At 41.7% G+C, this 25,605-nt stretch overlaps 1 protein-coding gene across 1 annotated transcript in view; it reads right to left on the bottom strand.

The window, feature by feature from the left end:
- LOC138288590 (uncharacterized) overlaps positions 1–25,605 on the bottom strand; it is a 95,776-nt gene that overhangs the window by 10,040 nt on the left and 60,131 nt on the right. Inside the window, exons 6-8 of the mRNA XM_069230090.1 lie at positions 25,113–25,165; positions 24,900–25,029; positions 1,829–2,086 (exon numbers count right to left, since the gene is read on the bottom strand). Of these exons, the coding sequence (XP_069086191.1) occupies positions 1,829–2,086; positions 24,900–25,029; positions 25,113–25,165 (441 nt within the window). The remainder of the gene's footprint in view (positions 1–1,828; positions 2,087–24,899; positions 25,030–25,112; positions 25,166–25,605) is intronic.

Here is a 25,605-nt window from a genome sequence, read left to right as displayed (position 1 = left end):
TCAAGTCTTCAGAATTTACAGGTAATGAGAGTTTCGCATCCACCTGCCTCGAGCTCACTGACGGTGCACGTTTCCACCTTGTCTCTTTCACTACCTCCTCTTCTACACTTTTTAATTTTAATTCTATCTGCCCCTCTCATCTGTTTCCCATCTCCCTCCATCACCTTCATTACTGGTTCGTATAAAATGATATTTCATGAAGGCTCCTTCTTGTTCCAAGTTATGCTTTTCATTGATATAGCGGATTTATGTTTTCTTTTACAGAAAAGAAAACCAAACCTTTCCAAGGTTCAGCTCCCTGAGCTTACGAGGCATTTTTTTTTAAAATAGGACTAATTAGATGCCCAATAGGAGATGCCATGCTATACTATTTTCACTATGCCAATAGCCCTATAAACATAGGGAGGGACTATCTTCTATACTGCAAAGTATAATACTGTAGTAACGAAAGACAATCATTTACATTTTGAAGGTTGACCTCTCATGGATGGCAGTGCAGGGGTGCTGTCAGCAGTGACTGGTGGCGGGTGCGCTGCTCCGTTAAGACGTTGGTGATTTTCCGACCAACTGCATAAATCCTACCACTCCCTGGAGGGCATTTCAATAAATAAATAAGAATCTGAGTGGGCTCTCCTGAATATTCAAAGCCTAAACTGATATGACAATATGTGCACTTCCACTGACGTTCAAATAGTCACCTGTGAATGTTCGTTGGTCAACTTAAAGAGAATTCCACGGTTACTCATAGCTGAAGTACTTAGCGGCTTTCAAGACTATGCATTTGCAAGTGAGGCGCAGAAATGGTGGAACGTAAATGCAACCGACACCCAGCAGGCTTTTTGAAGAGGCCGGAGCCTCGGGAGCAATAACATTTCTTGAGTAGGTACAAGAGAGTGAATTATAGGGGTGCACGAGCAAAGAGACTCAGAGATGCTGTTGCAGCGGGCAGGCAGTTGGCTGTTTAAGTAGGCCTGAAGGTTCTCATCTGCCCCGAGTGTAGTCAACACCAGGTTTGGAAACCCTGCTAAAGTGAGAAACAAAGGGAAGGGAAGTGAATAGTTGGCTGGGCCACTGCCAAGTGATAATTTAGAACATATACGGAAACTGCAACTGTATCCTTCAATCCATATGTGAAAGTCAGTAGGCATATGAGTGGATTGATATTAATCTATTTTAAAGCCGCAGAGAGGCACGTTAGTCGTCCTGTTAGTGACAGCATTTGTCTGATTACCTGTGCATGCCCTCCTGAAAATTCAGACCCACGATTGGTGGGCCCGTTTTTTAGTTGTATATTTTCTCCTATTATAGGTTCCCATTGTTGCATTTTTCAGAGCATACAACAGTTACACAGACAGTTCTAACAGGCCACCTGCTAGTTCTTTTCATCTGTAGTGTGCCGCAACCCACGTGGCCACTTCTTCTGAATCCGGAGACCATTATGGAATGCTACTGTCCATAGTCTATCATTCCAAGATGGTCAACAGATTGGTCGTATATAAGGTGGCCATGCGAGATTTTTAAAAGAATGCAATACCTCTGCAAGAGAGAGACCTGCTAATGTGTGTACTTTCTTTAGGCGTTTTCATTCGTAGATCAGATGTTATTGGCATTGCCAAAGCTTCTTAAAAGTTAAATAACCTTTCGGGAAACAAAACAAAATATTTTGATTTTTTGTTCTGCCACAAATTCCTTCAATTTGGCCTATGACTGCAAAAAATAAAATGTTACAGAAAACAAAATGTTTAGACAATATAAGCAATACATTGTATAACTTCACAACCAATGCTCTGGCACAAGCTAAACTTAAGTAAAAAGCTTCGCACGCTACCTGTTGAAACAGCGACACAGATTTGACTCCTGGTGTCCTGCGTGGACAGACATACTCTGTACTCCGTGCAAGGAGTTAGCGCTGAAAACGTGTAGACTGTTCCAGATGAGGACACTTTTTCCAAGAGCCCGCCTTTCACTTCGTACAGGACAAGCGTCACGAAGGATTCGTCTCCCGCTAGAAGATCTGGGTTCCACAAAACTTCCAACTGAGTAGCAAAATTGCTATTCACGGTCACGGGAAAGAAGTTGCCGGCAACTAAAATAATCAAAGTTAAAAAACATTTTTAAACCCTAATCACCCAGTTTGACATGAAAAGGTATACTTAATGTACACTGCTATTTCAATCTGCTTCTACAAACGAAAACAGTGCTCCTATTTCCAGTTCAGCAGCCTATCATCGTGACTGCTGGAATAATGCGGCAGCAGAAGACCAAATAAGGCAGCAAGACTGATAATATTTTCTGGCAATAAAAGATAGATCTTGGAGCAAAATGCAGCACATTTTGTGTTAGTATTTCTTCAGTTCAAGTAACACCAAAATGCATCAATGAGCAATTGCAGGAAGACAGCTCAAAATATATGAAGGGCTTTCCTCTGCATGGAGAAATGAGTCCCTACATTTTTAGTAACTTTTGATCTGTTTGAAGTGGACACAATTTTTTGTTAAATTCTTCAGATTATGCAGCAGATGGTGTATTATGTGTCACATTCTGCATATCTATATTTATGGGGAAAACGCTGCAGCCACAGAATTGAATAATTCCAGTGTTCCTGTCTATAACTAGGGCTCCCATTTTTATGGTATTTATTTTTTGGCATTTCCGTCTGTATTTATCCATATTTATTTTGAGGTTTGTGAAAAAATGAAGCTGAAACTAGTGTTTTTCCAAACTATTTAACCAATAAATGTACACTTACTTGATTGCCTATGGGTCCTCAATGATATGAACACCCACTGATGATCCATCAATACGCACATGAAAACATGAAAATTTTAGCATCAACCTTGTGCAGATCTACTGCTGTTTAAACGTGATTACTAAAATGTATTTGGTTTTTAACCCTCTGCGTGCACCGGACGCTGCAGTGCTCATGTGCGTCTGACGGCTCCCAGCCATCCACACACGGCACATGAAATCAGCAGCTTTGGGAGGGTGGCGGGCGGGGCACACACACACACACACACACACAGACTCATTCTTTCACACACAGACACGCACGCACGCACATCCATTAACAACACTCATTCCATTCAAACATGCACGCACGCACCAAACACTCATTTGACAAGATCACACACATTCATTCTTTCGCACACACGCACATCCATTAACAACACTCATAATACTCAAACATGCACACGCACACCAAACATTCAATGTAAAACATAACACACATCCATACACACACACACACTTACCTTTAGCCTCCAGGTCCCAGGAGGGTTGGGACTGCTGCCTTCCTTCATTGGCTGACCTGAGGTCAGCCAATGAAGGAAGGCAGCAGTCCCAGCCTCGTCACAGAGTGGGATGGGGTCAGTGAGACTGCTGACCCCACCCCACTCTGTGACGAAGTGTCACTGATTGACACTCGCCCTGGGCGCTTCAGGGCTTAAACTGAGGCGCCCAGGGAGAGTGTCAATTGGTGACGCTTTCCTCGTCACCCAGGGGAGGGCCTCGAGGAACCTTTGCTGAGCCTGAGGAGGTCACGCCCATAGGAGCTGTGATCTCCTCAGCCCAGCAAAGTTCAGCTCAGGCAGCCAGGAGTCTGCGCAAATCGTGCATGTCTGCTCCTGGCTGCCTGACCTGAGCATAAAGAGTGTCTGTCAGGCTGACCTTTGTTCAGCCTGACAGACACTCTTCATGGGGTGGGGGGGTGTGCCCCCTCTGCCCTAAAGGACGGGCCGCCACTGCATGAAATCCCTCTGCAGGCACCAGAGGGATTTCATTTAAATATTTTTAGCTTTAGTTGCTGGGGAAAAGGTTCCTCAGCAACCAAGGCTAAAAATATCCCCACCCTGTAATGACGATGGGCGTGCCGTGCACATTGACATCATTAAAGGAAAAAATGAAAGTAAATTGAGCCAATTGGCTTTAATTTTCTTCGGTGCTCGGGCTTATCTCAGCCCCTCGAGCACCGATTTCAACGGGAGCGGTACTGTTGGAAAGGGGAGAATCTTCCCTTTCCGAAGGCAAGTTTTGCTACTGGATCCCTGCTCGGGGATCGCTTCAGGAGGGCGATCCCCAAGCAGGAAACAACTCCACTAGGCCACCAGGGAGGGGGGGGAAGCGGCCCCTTTGGCAAGAGCTTTTTCTCACCCTTAATATTTTTATATGATACAGTGTTTCTGTTCCTACCACCGGGTGACAGATATGGGCAATTGCCCCTAATCCCACTTGCCACCAGGGACTTTATTTAGTAAAGGGTGGGGGCAGAAAGCCCACTTGCCACCAGGGACTTTAGTTAAGGATGGGGCTGCCCAGATTGGGCAAGGCAATGCCCCCACCCACCCCCCAAAATAGGAATAGTATTTCTGCCCCTCCACCCCAGGGAGCAGAAAATGCACTAGACACCAGGGATTTTTTTTTTTTTTTAAAGGGGGCTGCCCAGAATGAGAGGCAATTGCCCCACCCCCAAAAAGTGGATTCAGTATTTCTGCCTCCCTGGGGGGCAGATTGGAGGTTATTACACTAGGAAGGACAGAAAGCTCACTTGACACCTGTGATCTGATTTTTTTTTTTTATATAAAAGAAGGGTGGGGTCTGCCCACCATGTGCATGGCCATTCCCCCATCACAAATAAATGGGGACACAGTCTTTCTGCCTCCCTGAGGTTGGGGCAGATGGAAGTACCATCCCTGATCAGTTCCCCCGGGTGGGGCAGATAGCCCACTAGGAGCCAGGGAATTGAAGAAAAAAAGAAAGGATGGCCATGGTTATGCCTCTACGACAACTGTAGGAGGCAACAGTCTTCCTGCCCCCGACCTCCCAGACTAAAGCAGCTCCTGCCAATGACAAGCAAGAGAAAATTTGACTCTGTTGGTTGTTGATTTTTCATATGAGCCAGGAGAGCTTGGCTAACTCCCAATTTCGTCAAACTTGTAATGGCGAGCAAACTGCACTTTTTAGACTTGAGTACACTGCCACCTGGAAATATATACTCAGACACTTCTGAAGACTAAACATTTGGGGGAGTAACGGGTGGTGTGCTTCACATGCACCCCCCCATCATTTTCTGCAAACCTCCAACTTTGCCTGAAATCATGCATTTTCCCTACATTTCTGTGATGGAAACTTTCATAATCCACGGGAATCCACAAAATTCCTACCACCCACCATTGCCCCACCTGTTCTGATTAAAACTCTGCCCCACTTGTGCGGATGCCTAAAGCAGAGTAAACCTAAAAAGGTATGAAAAAAAACCTGCTCTTTTGGACCCGCTTTGGTTCCCCCCCCAATTTCTACACACTTTTTGGCATTTCCCTGTTACAGGCAGTTAGCCTACCTACTCAAGTGAGGTATCATTATTATCGGGAGACAAGGGGAATGCTGGGTACTAGGAAATTTGTGGCGCTCCTCAGATTCCAGAACTTTCCATCACAGAAATGAGGTAAAAGTGTTTTTTAGGCACATTTTGAGTTTTGCAAGGGCTTCTGGGTAATAGAACCTGGTGAGAGTTACACGAGTCACTACATCCTCAATTCCAATGGGGGGTCTAGTTTTCAAAAACTTACAGGTTTGCTAGATTTCCCTAGGTGCCAGCTGAGCGAGGGCCCAAAATCCACAGCTAGGAACATTACAACCAAGGGTCATTTTTCAGTGGAGAAATGTGATGTGTCCACATTGTGTTTTGGGCCATTTCCTGTTGCAGTCACTGGACCTAACCACGCAAGTGAGGTACTATTTTTATAGGGAGACTTGGGGAAATGCTGGGTGGAAGGAAGTTTGTGGTTACCCTCAGATTCCATAACTTTTCATCACAGAAATGTGAGTAGACAAATTTTGAGGTTTACAAGGTATTCAGGGTAACATAACCTGGTGAGAGCCACACAAGTCACCACATCCTTGATTTCCCAAGGTATCTAGTTTTAAAAAAATGTACAGGTTTGCTAGGTTTCCCTAGCTGCTGTCTGAGCTACAGCCCAAAATCCACAGTTAGGCACATTGCAAAAAATAAAATTTATGAGTTTTCTGTGGAAAAATGTGTAGTGTCCGTGTTGCTTTTTGGACCATTTCCTCTTGTGGACACTAGGTCTACCCACACAAGTGAGGCACCATGTTTATTGGAGACTTAGGGGAACACAGCATAGTAGAACAAGTGCTATTACCAATTGTCTTTCTCTGAATTTGTGCCTTCCAAATGGTCCAGCGGACGCAATGGTATATTGCTTTCGAAAATCTGCAATAGTTGGAAGAAATTACAGATGAAAATGTAGACACCCCCTGTTTAACAGGACCATTTCAAAAAGGAGGTAATCTGTATAGAATAGTAAGATCTTGTTGAGATCAAACATAATGGGGTCATCAAAACCCAAACTAACTTCAGACAAAGAAACATTCGAGAGTGCATATTGTTCGTGATGGAGAACTGGCTAAAGAGAAATGTTTTTTTCTCCCCACTAGATGACCCTTTAAGAAACCAGCCTTTGTAAGGAGGGAGTTAATCATAATTTGTGTGCGTACATGGTGTTAGGGGAACATGACCACTAAAAAGAGTCAGTTTGTAGCATCCCAATAATGTTTGCACCGTCCTACCTAGTCAAAACGGCAACTTATGTTTTCTTGTACTGGATCCATCTTCTTAGAGCGGTCATCCTATCTTTGGGACTAACGGACTCTGAGAGAGAAGTATCAATTCATAATCTAGGGACTGGCTCCTGTCTTGCTAACAGAGATGCTTTGATAACCATGCAGTTATCCTCCTTCATTGGATTTATTATACTGTATTATTAACTCCTGTCCAAAAGTGAACCACTACACATTAATTAGACAATGACTTGTTTTGTCCTCTGGGTTTTAATCCAGAGAAAGCGGCAGCTCTTCTGGTGCATTATGGTTCACCTATTTCCAGGCAGATGTCACTTGCAAAATAGCTCTATTATGGTGCTGCAGAGACAAAGCTGATAAATAAACCAAGAATAGCCGGTTATACTTGGAACCTCAACAATAAACCAGGTAGGAACATAGGTGCATCAAGCTCAGCAACATGATGGACTCCGACATTCTCTCACTTCAAAATAAATCTGAACATCATGATAAAAATTCATAACTGGTTTTTTTGGGGGGCAGGGGGTGAAAGGGGAGTAAAAGTTGAAAAACTCTGAAAGCATTCAACCTTCCAATAAAAAGTATGATTTCCCTGTGTACAGATCCAGACTAATATAAAAGCTATTGGCCAATTCCAGAGAGGGGCTGGGGGTATACAATGCGGTAGAGGTAAAAGCTATCCTTCACTTGCAGAAGGAGAACTCTAAATTCATTGTATTCATTTGTATTGAACTCTAAATTCATTGTATTCATTGGAGCATAAATGTACATAATCCTAAATAACGTCAAGATTCCCTCCCCTACAGTAGAAATATGCCAGTACCATGACAAGTGCCAGTCAATCTTAAAAATCAACAAAGTCACCTATTTGCTTTCCTTCAGCATTGAATGATTTGATTGTTGTTTCTTGTTCAGTTTTAAACACATTAATTTACTTCAAGGGCACTTTTTCTTATTTTACCTGTCTGGCTTTCACTGTCGCATACAGGGGCACACACGATTAACAGTGAATATATTGCTAGTGCTTTTCTGAACTTTTTGTACCATGTCATAATGCAAATAATCTACACACACAGTAGCTATTTAGCCAGGCTGGATAAATCTCACAACTGAATTTCTTCAGTTTCAGGAGGTTCAAGATACAATCCAACGATGAAAGGAACACAAATGAAAAGTGTGTGACAATTGTAATCCAGGGAAATAAAAATGTATAAGGTATCTAAAGTCAGGTAAACAACACAAAATTCCAAAGCCAATTTAGAAAAATAGATTAACAAGCAAAAAGACACCAAAATAGTAAAAATTAGAGAAGGGTAACTGCAGATATTAATTTTTAAACGTTTATGGTGAACAAAATCTGGACAAATGACAGCACAAATGTCAATTAACATTTTACATTAGACTGGGACCTAGACACAATTTTAGGCTGACTGTAATGAGAGTGGAGGTCAGGTAAGCCCAGTATGCCATATTCAAAGTATTCCAGCTTGGCAAGGTCCAAGGCTGAAGCCGTCTAGGGTTCCTTGAATTTAGATACATTGTTGCTGAGCTTCTACTAAAGCTTTTTTTATTGGCATCAAAGTCTCCGAGCTGGACAAAGCTGGATTTTACAATCATTGATGTTTTGTCACCACTGGGGTAGGGTGACAGCTTTGCCCACTTAAAGGTTTTATATTTGGACTTTTTTGGTTCGCAAAATCCACCAGTGGGGCAAGGCTGGAAGCTATAGCCAGTAAGATCTTCACAAGGCTGGATACCTGCACCACAAAATACTTATGAACCTTTTTTTAGTGGAACAGAAAGCTCAGTAGGGGATGAACAAGGTTTTCTTGCCTGTTCAAGTTGCAACCTACCTGGGAAGACCCAGCACCTTTTCCGGGTCCCACTTTACTCCGGGTGCTCTTTGACTTACCTAAAACCCTCAGGTCCTCAGGACAGGCTTCTCAGCACCACATTTCTTCAGCCACAGATACTGCAGGGTCCAGAACTCAGTGGTCAGCAGGATCCTATTGGAGTCATAAGATCTTCTGCTTTTTCTGTCCCTTTGGTAAACTAATAGGAGGTAGTCACTTGATCCTTGTAGAGCAGTTCCAGGACTTGAGTGCCAGAAAGAGTCAGGAGCCCTTGAGTCTTCTTGTTGCAATCGTAAAATATGAGAAAGGTTTTCTTACAATGTCCAAGTGTGTCCTGAGGTGGTGGGGGCACCTCATTACCACCTCCCAAAACAGTCAAGTGAACTAGCCAGTGATTCCCCCCCACCCATTCATGACTACTTTCCCACAAATCTCCCACCTACTTTGGCAGCATGTCCTCTCCTGATTTACTACAAATCTTTCCATGAGCCATAAAATAAGATGGATCCGTCATCATCCACCTAAAAGAGCTCTGGTCCTTCCTTAGCCACTGTCTAAGGAGATGATGTATCCTCTCCTCTGTCAGGGACAAGCCTGGGCTTTGGTTCTGCTGGGGCTCAAGCTTGAAAATCTGGGAGGGCCCTGAAAATGATTGCTAGCAATGCTTGAAAATCTGAGCGGGCCCTGGGAATAGTTGGTAGCAGTTCCTGCCACCCTCATTTGGCATCTACAAGTGAATGGAGCAAGTATTACAGCTGCTTGTTGTTTTGCCAACTGTTCCCATCTCCCTTCCATATGGGTGATCCGAAACAACTGATTGCTTGTTCATAACATCTCTGCCTTACAGGACCCCATGTCCAAGACATTTAATACCCAGCCAAGGATGTGTACTGGACCCCTGGAGTAGGGATGAGAGGAAAACATATCCTAAACCAATTCTCTTTCAGGCAGAACAAAGTACAATTTCTCAAAGTCACATTTTCACTACAGTTATCAAAAACATACTTTCTCCAGTGATTTAGATTTTAGAAATTAATTGGAGGATAACATTTATTTAACACTCTAGTTTTTGCCTAGGCAATGTTATGAAATAATGATTTAAAGCTAGGTCTATTCATGAAAAATGCAGCTTTACCTACATAGTAAACAACATTTGTACTGTTGCGTTCACTGTGAAGGGAAATTATTCTCAGTGCGTTGCATGACAATTTATTTTTACATATTTAGCACCCAACTCTATGGGCTTAAAAGACACTCTTTAAGGGTTTTTATATATATATTTACGGAGTATTCATACACTGAAAAGATACATTTTCCAACCAAGCCCCACTACAGTGCCTTTGAACTTCAGAGAACAAGCTGCTGTCCACAACCATACATTTTTAGGTCTAGTGTTTGCCAAGTCACTGTGATGCACTGGATACTACCTATGGAGTGCCATAGATAGGCAAGGCGGCACAGACACGGACGTCAAAGCAAGAATCAGCAAAGCAAGGGCTGCCTTCATTTAACTAAAGAAGATCTGGAGCTCCAAGGACCTGACGTAGCAAACAAAAATCAGGCTATTTAATACCAACGTAAAATTGGTCCTTCTGTATTGAGCAGAAACTTGGAAAACAACAGTGACCACCACCAACAAAGTCTAAATCGTCATCAACACCAGTCTGAGGAAAATCCTCCAAATCCACTGGCTAAACACCATCGGCAACAATAACCTCTGGCAGCAGACTTTCCAACTTCCTGCTCATAAAGAAATCATGAAAATACAAGATAGGTAACACTCTCCGCAAGCCCGCATCAAACACCACCAGGCAAGCCCTCACCTGGAACCCTGAAGGAAAAAGGTAAAGAGGAAGGCCAAGAAACACCTGGCATTGAGCCCTTGAGTCTGACTGCAAGGAGATGGGCTACATCTGGAGCCAGATTGAAAGAAAAGCACAGGACAAAGATGGCTGGAGAGTCCTGGTTGATGGCCTATACCCCAGGGGAGGGGGGGGGTAGTCAGCATAAGTAATTAAGTTTGCTAAGACCCTTCAATTTTACTCAAATTATTTATCTATATATTTTCATTTATGAGCTTTCACCCAGCAGTCTTCATCCACTGATCTGTAATTGTGCCATTCACATTTTCATCCATCTATTACAGAATAGGGCAACTGGCCAGCCCTTGGCTAACTTTACTGTGAGTGTTAGCATTGTGCCCATTCTGAAGGAACATATCCACACACAAAGTAGTTCTCTTAAGTGCCAAGGAGTACTATGGCAACATGTGATCCTAGAGACCAAACGTTTATTTTTGCCTTTTGGAATGTATTTTTTTATTGACAGGGGCCCAGAAGCATCCCCAACAATCAAGATTTACAAAAAACAGCACAATGCCAATGCCAGATGTATTGGCTTCATCTGCTTATTGTCATATATGTGGGTGAGTTAAATGCATTCTGCAGCTCACACATGAGATTTAACTTGCTTGCAATTGGTGTAATGTCTGCACCAAATTACAACGGACTTACCAGTTTGGGAAGGCAATTTTGCAAATCAATATCAGGGGCAGAGCATACACACTGTAGCACAAGACTTCTAAAACCAGCTAAAATCATAAAGGTACTAATGAGCACTTGGAATTCCAGATTGCATTACATACTAAGTTTACAAAGAGGATTATGTTGAAACTATACAAACTGAATAATAACGCTATCTGTTGAAGGTGGATGTGTGGCATACTTTCTGTTACCACCTAATGCAAATTCAAGTATGTCTCAATATGCCCATGAACCAACTACCAACCAACTGCAGAGGTTGCAGCCAACATGGTCCAAACAACTTTGTGACACAGTGTTAACATGTTTTTAGGTTTAGGATTCATGGAAAAACACACAACAGTAGTTTTTTGCATTAAGAAAAATTACTAAAGCGGTTATTCAACTTTTGTACTATTATAAATATTTTATTTTGAAAAGGATGTACTGATTTAACATGTAAATATAATTTTAGTGTACATAGACCTGAATCATTGCTTAACCATGACGGAGAAAGGAAATTGCCTAAAATGCACTTTTAGATCTTCAGTGGACACAAACGACCAGCGAAAGCATCAATTACACTACACTGTAGTTTCCTTACCATGTTAGGATACAGGTTTGGCCAGTGCCTCAGCTAAAGTAAAGGCTGGAGACTCAGGCTCTAAGTCCCCTGTGAGTAAACAAAATGTCATGCAAGCAAGAGTACATGAATCGACTCAGATGAGGTATAAAGTATAGCGGGGGCACAGGGTACACTGGCAAAGAGGTGAAGGTGCCTGCCAAACATACCAAAGAGCATAAAAAAAAACATACAGTGTCCCTAAAACATTTAAGGGTGCTAAGGTGAAGCTAGTACAGTGGGGGTGGAGAGATGTCCTGCCTGAGGGGAACAGCGTTTACCATGCAGACTTCACACTCTGGACATTTGCCCCGCAATCTTTACCACACCTGTAAATATCACACAGGTATTTGTACCTCTACCCTGCAAGTAAGTATTTTTTTTCATAACCTACAGTTTTATGTACTTTAGAAAGAAGTGGTTTGAGGGTTCAGGTATGAGTAAAGATAAAGGGTGGTAAGGGTGATTTATGTTGAGGGTTGAGTAGAGTTAAAAAGGGTTGAACTGTGATTTTAGGGTTTGAGGTGGCTAGCGGTGAAGGGAGTAAGGTGGAGAGGGTGCTTTTAGGGTTCAGGGATGATTAGAAGTTTTGGGAGGTGGGGTGTTTTTAGGGTTCAGAGGTTGATAGCGCTTAGGAAGGTAAGGTGGATTTAAGTGTGATTAGCATTAAAGGTGATTTTAGGGCCCATGGGTGGATAGAGGTATAGGGAGGTAGTGATGATTTTAGGGTTGGGTAGAGGAAAAAGAAAGTAAGGGTGATTTTGATGTTCAAGGGTGAGTAGAGAAAAAGGGAGGTAAAGGTGGTTTTGGGTGCAGCGGAGGGTGGAGGTACAGGCAGCTTATGAAGATTTAAGGGACAGGTAGGGGTAAGAGGAGGCAAGGGTGCTTTTAGGGTATGGTCTGGGTATACATAACGGGAGGTAAGTGGGGTTTTATGGATGCCGGTGGGTACAGGTAAAGGGTGCAAGGATGAATTTAGGGTTTAGAAAACCCTAAAAAAAAGTTGAGAGCAGTTTTATAATGTGAACTTTGTATTGTGTGACAAAGTATATTTTATTTTGTAGTGGTATACGTTTGAGGTCCCATGTATTATGTAATCATATCAAGTTTTTGTTTAACTTATATTGTGTGGCACTGTTTTACGTCACTTATTATTGATTATGTTCTATGCTGTGATGCAGCACATTATCAATTTCTTCTCCAACATTGCGCAATTTAGGTTATGACCGCTGTCTGATGTTCCGTTATGAATTCATAGTACAAGAAGTACTAAGAGCTATCCTGCTGCCTCAATTTTCCCCAATCCACGCCGACCATCTTGCATTATTTGCGAACGGTGACGTGCAGTATTGTCATGAGAAGTGCCTCCTTTGAGACCTGGGATAACATCGGCAAAATAATGAAGAGATGATAAAATCAGACCTATCTTTTTAGCCGCTCAGGGTAGAGAGTAAAGCAAAATATTGTATTTGTAAACATAAAAAGCAACAACAATGAAGGGGAATTAAAAATAAAAAACTCAATCCCAGCCTGAGCAGCGAAATAAACATAAAATAAGAGAAACCAGGTCTTGGCTCCATGCTCCATGGAAGGGAGAAACGAAGGAAGACCAAGTGAAACCGGCATTCACTGACCAACCCAGAGCCAACAAATAAGAGTGACAAGGCCAATTAACGGTAAGCAATGGGCGGGTATCAAGCTCCTTTTAGTTAACAAAATTTCTTGCATGTGTCATCTCAGGCGAAATCTAATGAGTGTGCAATGGGCAATTACCATTGTTTAAGGCCGTTACTAGGTTATTTTATTAGTAGGTTTTATGTAAATGTATATAATTATGAAAGTGATTTAATGTTTTAAGTGATTGTGCGCTGATTGAATGCATGTATAGTTGTCAACATGTTTGTTTTGAAAGATTAATGCTTGAACAAGCGTTAGTGTAAATGTACTGTCAAGACTGCGTGACTTCTTTACACGTATTCGTGAAAGTGTACTTGCGTCTGAAAGAACTTTGTAAGTTTTCATAAGTGAAAAAAATATTTCTTTATAGTAATGAAGACTGCAAAATATGCCAATTGTATTAAATATTTAGAAAATATATATTTATTTGAAAAGGACTACATTATTTTACTTAAAGAAATATTTAAGTTTTTAATAAGATAAATTGTGAAAAGGGTAACTTTTTTAAAAATTTTTTTTAGCAAAATCGAAGCAATGTTTGCATTTCTCATTTGGACAAATGTCCTTATTGGGGCAAATACAAATAAAGACGTCTTTAGTATACTGCTTTTGAGTTAATATGAAAATATCTACAAAAATGTTTCACTTTGAATTTAGCAATCTTAACAGAATAGTTAAGAAAAATTGAATAAGGGCCGTGAAGACAGCATGGAAGAAAATGCAAAAAAAATAATTGAAGAGACGGTTAAAAGAAGAAGGGGCTAAATGAAGTGGCTGTGCGGCAGAACAAAGAGAAATGGGGGGGGGCACAGCAGAGAGAGACAAATAAGGAAACTAGTGTCAAAAGGCGCAGGAGCGGGGTACAGCACACACAAGGATGGGGAGAACAGCGAAGGGGTGCAGAAGTAGACTGCTGAGCAAGTGTTTGGGAATGAAGGGCAGGGTGCAGTGGAAGAGCACATGGGGACACAGGAGTAATCTTGTGTGGGGAGAAGAGGTGCCAGAAAGTGTGAGGAAGAGTAATGAGAGCGAGGCAAAGGGGAAGGCTGGTGATGGAGAGCAGGAGCGGTTATAGGAGTGATTGAGAACAATGAAGCAGGAAAGGGGTGGGGTAGAACAGCATTGGAGGAAATCACTTCATAGTAGGGGTCCCCGGACCACAGGTTGGGAACCACTGGGATAGACAACTTACAATGCCCTGAAACTTGGGATTTGTAGTGTTCTGTTTTCACTTTACTACTGTTTCAGTGCTGCATAAACACTTTACACATTGCCCTCAAGTGCAAACTACCAGCGGGTTAGTTAAGCACCGGTTTATTTTCGGTGACTTTTGTGGTTCACTCTGACAAGGACTGTGTTTATTACTCGAGTGCAGCTCTCACCGCTCAACCAACAGCCCAATTTATTACATATTTGTAAGAACTATTGATTTTATGTTTTTCTACATGCGAATATTCATGTGTCCCTGTCTCTGTGTGTGTGTGTGTGTGTGTGTGTGTGTGTGTGTGTGTCTGTAATACATGTCATCTTGTTTTCAATTACTTAAACTACTTTAATGAAACGTACCATAACATTTACGAGACATTTGATAGGATGTCTAAGATCATCTTGGGAAGTTAGGAAATGTATGAGCATGTAATGTACAAGCAACTTCACCATTCGCTCCCATGAAGGGATTAACAATAGTGAGAGACCAGGCAATAAGCATGGCATTCATAGAGAGAAATAAATGTTGTCTTTACGACTTAAAAAAAAAACAAAAAAAAACAAAAAAAAAAAAACACAGCAATTAAACATACCTTCATAAATATTGTTACTGCGCGATTACAATGAATCTACTTTCAACAGAAGACAATGATGGCCACTTTGTAAACTTGTCCTGTCTGAGTATGGGTGTGCATCCTGTTTCTCAACAGTGAGCATTTGTCTAAAATGAAGCAAATGATGTAATCACGTTCACAATGTCTTCCCAAGTGACAGCTAAACTGGAATCCAATTTTATTTTCAGCAAATAGAAGTTACACCTCCTAAAACTGCACGGACTACTGCTTGCAGTAATTTGCCGAACAAACTGAGGCAGGTTGGCACTGAACTGGCATTTCAAGGTGACCCTTATCCTTTCGCGCTTGTTTTAGACACAATGTTCACCTTTAACTGAAAGATGCTCAAATCGACTTGCATTCTTGGTAGTTATATACGGGTAAAACATTTTTAAATGAGGCAACAATACTAGAAAATAATACTGTGTGGCCAGTTGAAATTAAATTAGGCAGCATAAATGGGCTCACAAGTTATGTTACAATATAAATATTTCGTTTGCAGATGAACGAGATAAAAGGAGGCAGAAGGGGCAGAGCACTTAATTTTAGCAGAAAGTATTTATTTTGAGATTCCCGACATACAAGTAGGCCGCACATTCAGAGCCATTATATTTAAAATATATTTAAGAAATAATTATTCAGCGGTTGTCTGGAATATATTTAGGAATCAAGATCAAATTTTGTATGTTTAAAACAGAACATTTATTCTGGGACTGCAGACATGAAAGACGCCGCCTCAGATACACAGGAGGGGAAATACTTGGGAACAGGTACTTCCTGTAAGGTATGGTTAAGTGTCTGTCGGATTTCACAAGACACGTTTCCATACACACAGACAAAAGCTCACACACACTGTAACCCTCTCCTGCTTTGAAAGTCTTCATAAATGTTTATTATACCATATATTGTATTTTATCTCACTTAGGGCCATATGTACGAACACTTTTTCCCATAGACACAGAATGGGTAAAAACGTTTGCTACATCTGGCCCTTAGTGCCCCCACCAATCCGTATTCTTCTTCCTTTTGACTAGCCCAAGTCCCTCTCGTGCGCCCTGCTTGTCTATAATGCATTTTAACATTCTATGCCAGAGCAATTGTTGGGAAATCTGAAGCTTACACCCCCAGTCTTACTGACCAAACTATACCCCTGCAAATACAATTATCCCATTTCTGCACCTAATTGTAAGTCAGAATCAAATCCATAGTTTCTCCGACATTAAAATATTTTAAATAATAAAGTGTCTTTGCTGGCTATCTAGTTTTGACAGAAAATATACCCGATTGAAAGTACAGTGAGGTAAGAGGTGAAGTACTGTCTAAGAGAACATTATTCCGCGGCTGGCTGATAGGAAATTTGTCAACACGGGCTTGTGTATGTTTAGGTGGAAACATTTTGTAGACGTGAAAAAATGTCAAAAGGTAAGGCTGTTAAATTTAAATAAAATGTATACCGCTGAAGTGAGGTCAGCATCACAGTCAGCGTTCTTAGGTAAACAAAAACATTGGTTAAGAAAAAAAAAAAAATCCTGCAGCAGCTGGAATGAAAGTAGGGTGTGAGAATCGAGTGTCTGCAATGACGCAGCAGCAGCAAGGATGACAATACGGTGAGTGGGATTTCATGAAAACACGTACACTGACATGGCATGCGTAACCAAAAAGAAAAAAGTAGTTCCCTAAATGTGAGCAATGGAAGGACACATCAGGCAATCATCAAAAGGATGGTAAGAAGGGTATAGTCTAGAGGAGGAACAAATTCAAGGAAAGGAAGGCAAGCTCATGCAAGCCAAGAAATAAGGAGCAAGCAAATGAGTGACAATAAAGCAAACCATTTGTAGGCAACAGGTGTGCTCTAAGCCCACTGCAATTTCACAATAGGTCTTTTGCAACCAGCTTGCACTGTTTGGTAGGCAAGACTTAAAAAGGGGAAGTGTTATTAAAACATTAGATAATGGTACATACATCAATATTATGCTGTTACATAGGAGTATTTGATTTAGCGCTACTGGCAACCTATCTCAGTAAACTGAGACATCAGTAGGCCATATGTGTTAATTTATTCTCATTCTTGAAGTCTGCATTATATTTGTATCTGTTAAGCCCCTCCCTCAAAGCCTGGCACTATATGTTGTTATACCGGACAATAGCCTTTATATTTTCATTCACAGTCCAGATTGTGTATTTCACACCATGTCCCCAATATCTTTTGATACTTCTTTGGACCTCCTCTAACCTCTTACATCTCTCTTTCTGAGGTCCTGCATACATCTATTTTTATTAGCCAGTCATTGAGTTTCAGTGATTCTTTGCCACCCCACAAACAAACTATATTTCATCTGAGAATGGCCAATTTCACATTACAAAACAAATTTAAATTTAGAAGGTGCTTGTTCACCTGATATCTCCACCATCATAAAACTTAACCATCCAGTTTCTTTCAATATCCCCAACTCAGAGTTTGGTCATGTGTTCCCAGCATGTGGCTATTTTAGGGGATTTCCATAACATGTGGATATATGTTCCTGTCATTCTGCATCGTCATAAACAGAGATCAGTCTGTTGTAATCCACACACCAAATTTTATTTTTAGCATACTATGTTAGATACACATTTTTGAATTGTACCAGCTGAAGCCCCTCCTTAACTGTATCCTCCAGAAGGCCCAGCTGAAGCCCCTTCTTGTTTCCTCCAGCTGGGCCCACTTGGCTTCCTTACATTCTTCATCCTCAAAAGGACTTGTATCCTTCTTTTTTTAGTAACCACCCCCTTACTCACCCAGCCTCTGGTACTTCTGGAATCACACTGGAGTGGCAAAGATTCTACCTACAGACTGAACTGTAGTGTTATGAATGCCAGCTCTATATCCAAGGATGCCTGTGAATTCTGGGATTTGACTGATGCCAGGTCCCCGGATTTGCTATTTCTTCTGGAAATCTTGCTCAAATCTACATCTGCCTCTGACATGGCTGCTGCCATCACTCCTGGCTTAAGCATAATCAAGCAAGTCACAGCTCACAGAAGCAGTGGTAGTGTGGCCCTCATACACTGTTCCTCCCTCAGTTGCACCAGATTCACTGAAATCAATATTTAAATGGAACATCTTACTTCCTATTCCTAGTCTATCTGTCTTTGGAGGGATCCTGCCCCCTAGTCCCAGGAACATCTTTAGAAACAACATCTTAGATCGGAATTCTCCCCTAGCTATCTCCTTCTGCCAGTTCACCTTGGGGAAGCTCAGTTTCTACCTCAAAGACACATCTGACTAAGATCCTATTAATCACCTCAATGACCTAAGGGTGCTGGGCCTCTCTCAACATGTATAGTGACCAACACAGATTCCTGGTGACCCAGTTGTCTCCAGCATCTTCCTCCTCAAGTCAAAGACTCTTCTTCCTTATCACTTTAACTTGGACCAATTAGTACCTGACATATTTTCATGTGCCCTTCTCTCTACCCAACTCCCCTGTCCCTATCAAAGTTCTCCCATGAAACAGAATCTCTAACATTTGGAACTGGAACTTCCAAAACATCCCACCAACCCGGAGACTGACATGACATTAGCCACCATCAATTTCACTACTTACGCTCACTAATGCTGCCAACAACCTAGCTTCTCTTCTCAAAATTCACCTCATCTCCTGATGCACTCCTCATGGTTTATGGAAGATCTCAGACAACTTAAAAGCCACAGCAAACAGCTAGAGCATAACTGTAGAAGCTCATATTATTAATATGACAGATGGAACTAGCTACAAAGTTGACCTCCATAACTTTTACTTCCATTAAAGCAAACAAGGTGACTTTCTCTAGCATCTAACATCCAGGAAAGTGCTTTCAAGGAAATCTTCATTGTGAAGGAACCCACATCTCTTTCAGCTTCTTCACAATCCGTCACATCCTCTCCCCTATGTTCAATGACAACTTAAACTCTCAATCACCCCTTGATGCCCTTAACATTTTTCAATTCTGCCTCCATAATGTCCTCAAGGGCCTCCATGCCCATTTGTTGCCTTTCAAGAGAGATGATGTCACTAGGAATGTACTAGATGTCACATTTGGCCTGCCCAATTACATGTGCTCCAATCATATCTACTCTCTCAGTAGCCTCAGAACCCACCAGCAAGGCAGTCTCTTCAGTGTCTCGCTATCTACTTCCTCCTACCCCACTGATTGGAAATAAGCCGTGGTCCTGCCTCTTAAGAAATCATTGGCTGATCCAAAACATTCTGGTCAACTACAGTCGTATATCTATCTTCCCACTTCAGCTATGGTTCTCAAACCACTGGTTAATCACCAATTCACTTTTACCTTGAGTCTTATCAGCTTCTTGTCCCCTACCAATCAGGTTTCAGGGCTAACTTTAGCAGCCAAAGATGACATATGACTCATCAACTCAGCCCTTGTATTGGGAGACTTGCATGGCATTCCCATACATCCTACTCAAACGCATCCATGATGCAGACATTTGCCGCTCAGAGCTTCAGTGAGTCTGGTTCTTCCACTCCCAATGGGCAGTTTCTCTCCATCCCTTCCACTCAGACACCATCAATGTTTTATGAGAGGTACCACAGAGATCCTCCCTGAGCATTCCTCAGATATTTTGGATTTGCAACATTCTTCAGACAGAGGATACACAGCTGATCCTTGCTGTTTCATATGCTACTGTCAACACCCAGACCAACTTCACTCAATGCATGTCCTCAGTAGCTGACTGGATGAGGAATGTTTGTCTCGGGGTCAACTTTGAGGAAGAAGCTACTGGGTGTACGGAATGCAGCTGCCAGATTTGTTTTGAACTTGCCCCATCACAGGCCACTCATGAAAACTATGATGGCTCCCTTTGCAAAACTGTGTACTCTTTAAACTTCTTTCTCACACATAGAGGATGCTCAACAAAATTGACCCATCCTGTCGCAACAACAAAGTTCACTTTCATGTCTCTTCCAGATGTCTTCATTCAGCATCGCTCCTGCTTGTCCACACACCCTGCATCTACCTCTCCAGAGTAGGAGGTCACTTTGTCTCCTACCTTGCCCTGACATCATGGAACAAAACTACCATGTATCTGAATTGCACCAGTACCTTCTTGGATTTCAGCAAAAACAACTCAAACCCTTGTTGTTTTAACTCCTTTTGCATTTTTTCAGCCACCAGGCTTGTCTTTCCTCATTGCACTAGTATAGCTTTTGTGGGTGATATATTACATTTTGTTAACATTATTTCGAGTGCATATAACAACAGTGGTGACAAGAGGCAGCCCTCTCTTGGCTCTCGATGAATGTGATGGACTCTGATAAACCTACTGGTTACTTATATAATAATTGAAACCACAGTATAATTTTAGGCCCCATTTCCATTTTGGGGAGCATTTTGTTCATGCATCCAGAGACAGAATCACCACTCGTTCTTTCAATTGGCGCGTGCACTGCACCATCATTTATAGTCTATGGAGATTAGGCCTAGTCACCCTTTCCGGCATCATAAAGCCAGACTGATCTGAGGGAACCAAAGTAATTATAAGTATAAAATGTATTGTCTAGTATTGGGGCCAAGACCTTAGTCTCCATATTTAGGAAAGCTATTGGTCAATATGAGGAGTGCCCCTTAGGTGATTTCATGTTTTAGATTTAGAGTTTGTTTTCTTCCCGTAAATCAGGTGCTAGTTGTCTCTTCTGAGTAGCTTTTTTATACAGCTCTAGCATATGCTCTGCAATTTTAATAGCAATGCTTTTGTATTGTTCAAAGAGCAGGCTGTTATGGCCTGGTGCCTTCCATGACTGGAATAGGAACAGGGATGTCACTCTCTCTTTAGATTCTATGTTTCAGTCCAAGTTCGCTTTCTTAATCAAGGTCAAGTGTGGATGACTGTGAGTCCCTAATAAAGCTTTCAAATTCAGATGCGCTGTAGTGTCTCCCTGGCCCATATATTTCTTTAAAGTATTTGCTAACTCTGTACTACCCTTAACTTTCATTATGCATGTTAGATTTTATCTTCTACATCAATCTTGAGAACTAATCTCTTTTGTCTAACTAGACTAGTACTCTATTTCCAAATTCATAGAGATTCCTTTGTCTAAATAAGTATATCTTTTTGACTTCATTCTCGTCTAACGCTCTTAAATTTGCCCGTTTTACTGTCAAATAATTGGCATAATGTATATACACCCTCTAATGTAAAGGACTCCTCTTCCACTATATCTATTTGTTGACTCCTGTACTACTACCTTGGAATCCACAGACTGGCGATTGCCTTGGAAGAAAAGTTCTGAAGTCTATCATATATTTTCACTTCTCTATTCTTGAGGACCCATTTCTCCACACACAACTCCTCTGGGCTACAACACTGTCTCAACTTCATGGCAACCCACCCCAGAGAGTAGTCCCATAATCCCCTAGCAAATACTTTGACATCTGCTAATCTGGCCACATTTCTGGTAAATGTGAACATGTAGTCCAGCTTTGTTAACGTAACATCCCCCCGAACAGTAGGCATAGTGTCTTGTTGTTGTGCTTAGCATCCTTCATATGCACTTTAAACTTACTGCATCCATGTGCGTGTATAGGAGCAATTTGCTATGCCCTTTTCAGTTGGGCAGGCGTTAATCTAAATTGCCATCAAGCTTAAAGTCCCGCCCATTACAAGTGGTCCTTCGAGGAGCTGCAGTCTTGCTTCGCTCAAGGAACTAATTAATTTTCACTGCATTGCCAAAGACAAATACATCACAATTACCTTAACGTTCTTTCTTCCCAGTTTCCCGTAATTGCTGAAACACTACCCTATGGACAGAATAATGACTCGTGTATAATGAATGGGGCAGATCTCTTTGCCAAAATGGTCGCCGGTCTAGTACTGGAGCTAAGGTATGCATGGACCAGCAGTATGAATATACTTCTGGATAACAAATGACAGTTATTGCTCTATGAATGTCTCTTTTGTGTGGCACAAGATCAGGGTCTTTTAGGCAGAAAGTTTGATAAATCGTACCCCTTCTTATTTTATTGCCTATTACATTAACGTTTCACAATAAAAATTATTCGAGTGACATTCAATCATTCCACCCTATCGCTGTTTTAGTTTTGTTATCGGATGTTCTATTTCTCCTTTATGTAGTTTCAAAAATTGAAAATCCTCTTTCACTGCTCTACCTCACATGCCCATCTCCCCCTCCCTACTTCATCCTGTGATGGGTTCTAAACCCTGACAGGAATGAACCCTACTTTTGAATATCACATATGTTTCTCTCTAAGTAGGCTTTACAGCCCACAAAGTACAGTGCTTAGTATTTAAAAATGGTGCATGCATGAACTTAGTGCTGGCATGTAGTTACAGCGACTACCCTCCAAAAGCTATTTTCACTGAAAAGTTGTAGCTGTCCTGTGAGAAAAATTGAAGAAAAGAATAAAATACTATTTATGCTAACTCAGATTTGGGACAAACTACCTGAATGATTCAATATTTTTTATTAAAAATCCAGTTCACCTGTGAACTCAGATTTTTGATAAATATGCAGGAAAAGTAACTTTTCAAAATGCCTGCTTGAAGCTCCGGTAGGTAATTAGCATTAGCCTGCTAGCAGCTGCTCCTGTCACCGTTTTCCCCTTGATATATATGAAAACTCCCAGGGTGGGAAGAACTGCTTTGGCCCTTTGGCAGAAAACCTGGGTGAGAGATATTTGACTCATCACAGCTCAGTAAGGGCAGTTGGGAGGGTTCAGGTACTTCCTTACCTTGAAAGGGACCAGGTTAATGCCTGCACATTTTGGGGAAGAGAAGCCTTTGATCTCAAGTAACAGTGTAGCCAGCTTGTCTCCAGCCCTGTGGGAAGAGGGATCTGGTTACAGAACGAGTTTGTTGTAATTGAGGAAAATTAGACTTTTTCATTTCCCTAGCCATATCCTTGGCTAGGAGACTAGTCACCCCCAAGGGTCAAAGGGTTCAGCCATGTTGGATTCAACTCAGAAGGATAGGTTGCAGTAAGGCAAAGAGGGTGTGCTGCAAAAGTGGGGAGGGTTGCCCTTTGGGAATGCTTTCCAATTGGTTAGGGAGGGTCTAGGAGTCATACCCACTTACCTGGATAGTGAATCCCACAAAAGTGTCTCCTCGCCCCAGGTCAACAGAACCCATCACGACTGGAAAAAGAACTGAACAGGACTGAACTTGATGTCTGTGACCTTTTGGGAGAACAGAAGGGGTGGGCCTCCTCCTACCGAGGGCTGAGAAGTGGACTCCAAGAGTCAGGTAACTGCTCTCCTGTGTAACTACAGGGAAATAAGCTGTAGGCCTTTTTCCTGAAGTGAAAAACTGTCCAGTTGCAACTGGACCAAGACTGGTCCCTGCTGTTGACCTCTGCAGGAGTGAGACCTATCCCTTAAGGTCTGTCCCTGAGGTCCTTGTTGCTTTAAAAGGTACTAAGAGAAACTGCTTCATAAAGTATGAAAAGTTGGGACTTAGAACATTTTTGGTCTTCCAGGACCCCTCGAGCTTCAGCAAGACCCTGCAGTAAAGGTGTATGATTTTGTGTCACATTTGTAGAGGACTTAATCCAAAAAGGGCCTAATTTAAAGTTTGCCAGAGAGGTTACTCCGTCACAATGGTGACGGATATCCCGTCTGTCGAAATACAAACCCCATAGAATACAATGGGATTTATATTTTGGGCGGACAGGATATCCGTAACTGTTGTGACGATGTAATCCCTCGCCAAACTCTAAATCAGGCCCTAAGTCCAAAGGTAGAAATGTTGACTAGGCATCATCCACCCAACAAGAGGAATCAGACCGACATGAAATTTGCATTGTGCCACACTGAATTTTTCCCCACAAAAAAACACAGTGGCTTTTGTGGGAGTTAATCCAGCAGCCACTGAACTTTGAGAGGATAGAGCCAGACACCGCATTCAAATTTGCCCCGCTCTATGATTTAAACATCTGTTTCAGAAACTAAGTCAGAAGATGAAATCTTTGACCTTGATGACTCACTGGGTGTATCTGACCTCTGCTCCATCACAGTTGGTCTGAAATTGTGTCTGGGTCCTGGTCAACCACAAGCAGTGACCTCTAATTGGTGCTTTGATTTTTCTTGCCTCTTTTTTCACTGAAACTGTGAAAAATAATAGTTCTGCTTCATTTTATTAGATTTTAAAAAATTGTAGTCATTTTTTAAAATAGCATTCTCTTTTTTTATTTTTTTATTTTTGTGAGGCCTATTTTTCTGTTGAACTTTTGAAAGGTTTTGGTTATGCCAAATGCTTAAAACATTTTCCTTAAGTGAATATTTTCTGCTCTGTGCCACAGCACAGGGGTTTAGCCTAGGATTATTGAACGATTTTAGGCTTATTACTTGGGAAGGACTCTCATTCCAAAACTACAAACCCATTTTCTCACATATATATATAAATAAATTGTGGGTTATAGGGGGTTACTTGCCCTTTAAAAAAATATAACAACCTACACTTCAAGACATCGATTATAAGCTTACCTGCAAAGTTGTGATGTACTGGAACTCCTGAAGTAGTCTCCAAGATGTTGTGACTTTCAACCCTTACTAGCTTTATTTGCAATATCCAGGCTAATCGAATACCTGCAAGCGCGTCTTTTGTACAGACTCACATGAAATCATGTGGCAGCGTTATAAACCAATCAGACACTAGTATCATGAACAATACACCGAGCGAAACTAGCCCAGTCACTATAACCATTTTTGTACACGTCCACACGACTGTTCAGTAAAGTGAACCACATGCACCCACATCTCGTGGAATCCAATACATTGCTCAAGTAGCATCACATTTCATGAAATTATGAAACTTTACCTATTGCCAAACTCAGGGCCTGGTTTTCCAGTAGTTTAACCATTTTCCCTTCACAGAAGTTTTCTTTCTTCAAAAACTTGGCAAAAGAGTTTTTGTTTGGATTTTGTGTAGCACCGGACGCATTCAACATCTGAAAAGAAATACAACCTTTTCATCGCTGCAGCCATAAGTGCATTCACTACAATTTTAAGACGTCACACATTATTACCTTACCGCATAGGTATCTGTGAAGTGCTCCGAATCCACATTGTCAAGATATTGGGGATCTTTGGGGGAGGGTGGGGAAAAGAAAGAAAATGAACAGTATATATTTTCTATATTTATAAAACGAGAACATACCCCCCTCCCAAGGCAGTGATGCATTGTAGAGGAGATCTAGCCAACATGTGTAGGAGAGATAATCATGCAGAAATGTTTAAAATGTGTCACAAGGTTATTAACCTATGCAGAATATTAGCCCACACCAACAGCATCTTCTCCTAAAGTGTACTTGTGAACAATAGCGACAATACTATTCACAACAATGATGCAGGTTAGATCGCATTACCCCTTCCTGGCCGCTGAGGGGCGAGCTCAACTGCAAGAGTGAAGCATATGGAAAGCAAAAGAGTGCACGGACAGTCCTGTTCAATTTCGCTTTCTGCTGCTGTCCTAAAGACCCTGTAGCAAGGGGTACCAAAGAGCATGCCACGGGTAGCACCTACTA

The sequence above is a fragment of the Pleurodeles waltl genome, chromosome 4_1 (genome assembly GCF_031143425.1).
Source record: "Pleurodeles waltl isolate 20211129_DDA chromosome 4_1, aPleWal1.hap1.20221129, whole genome shotgun sequence".
Classification (NCBI taxonomy): domain Eukaryota; kingdom Metazoa; phylum Chordata; class Amphibia; order Caudata; family Salamandridae; genus Pleurodeles; species Pleurodeles waltl.
The sequence above is the reverse complement of the archived record's forward strand: the minus strand, read 5'-3'. Positions and strand labels throughout refer to the sequence as shown.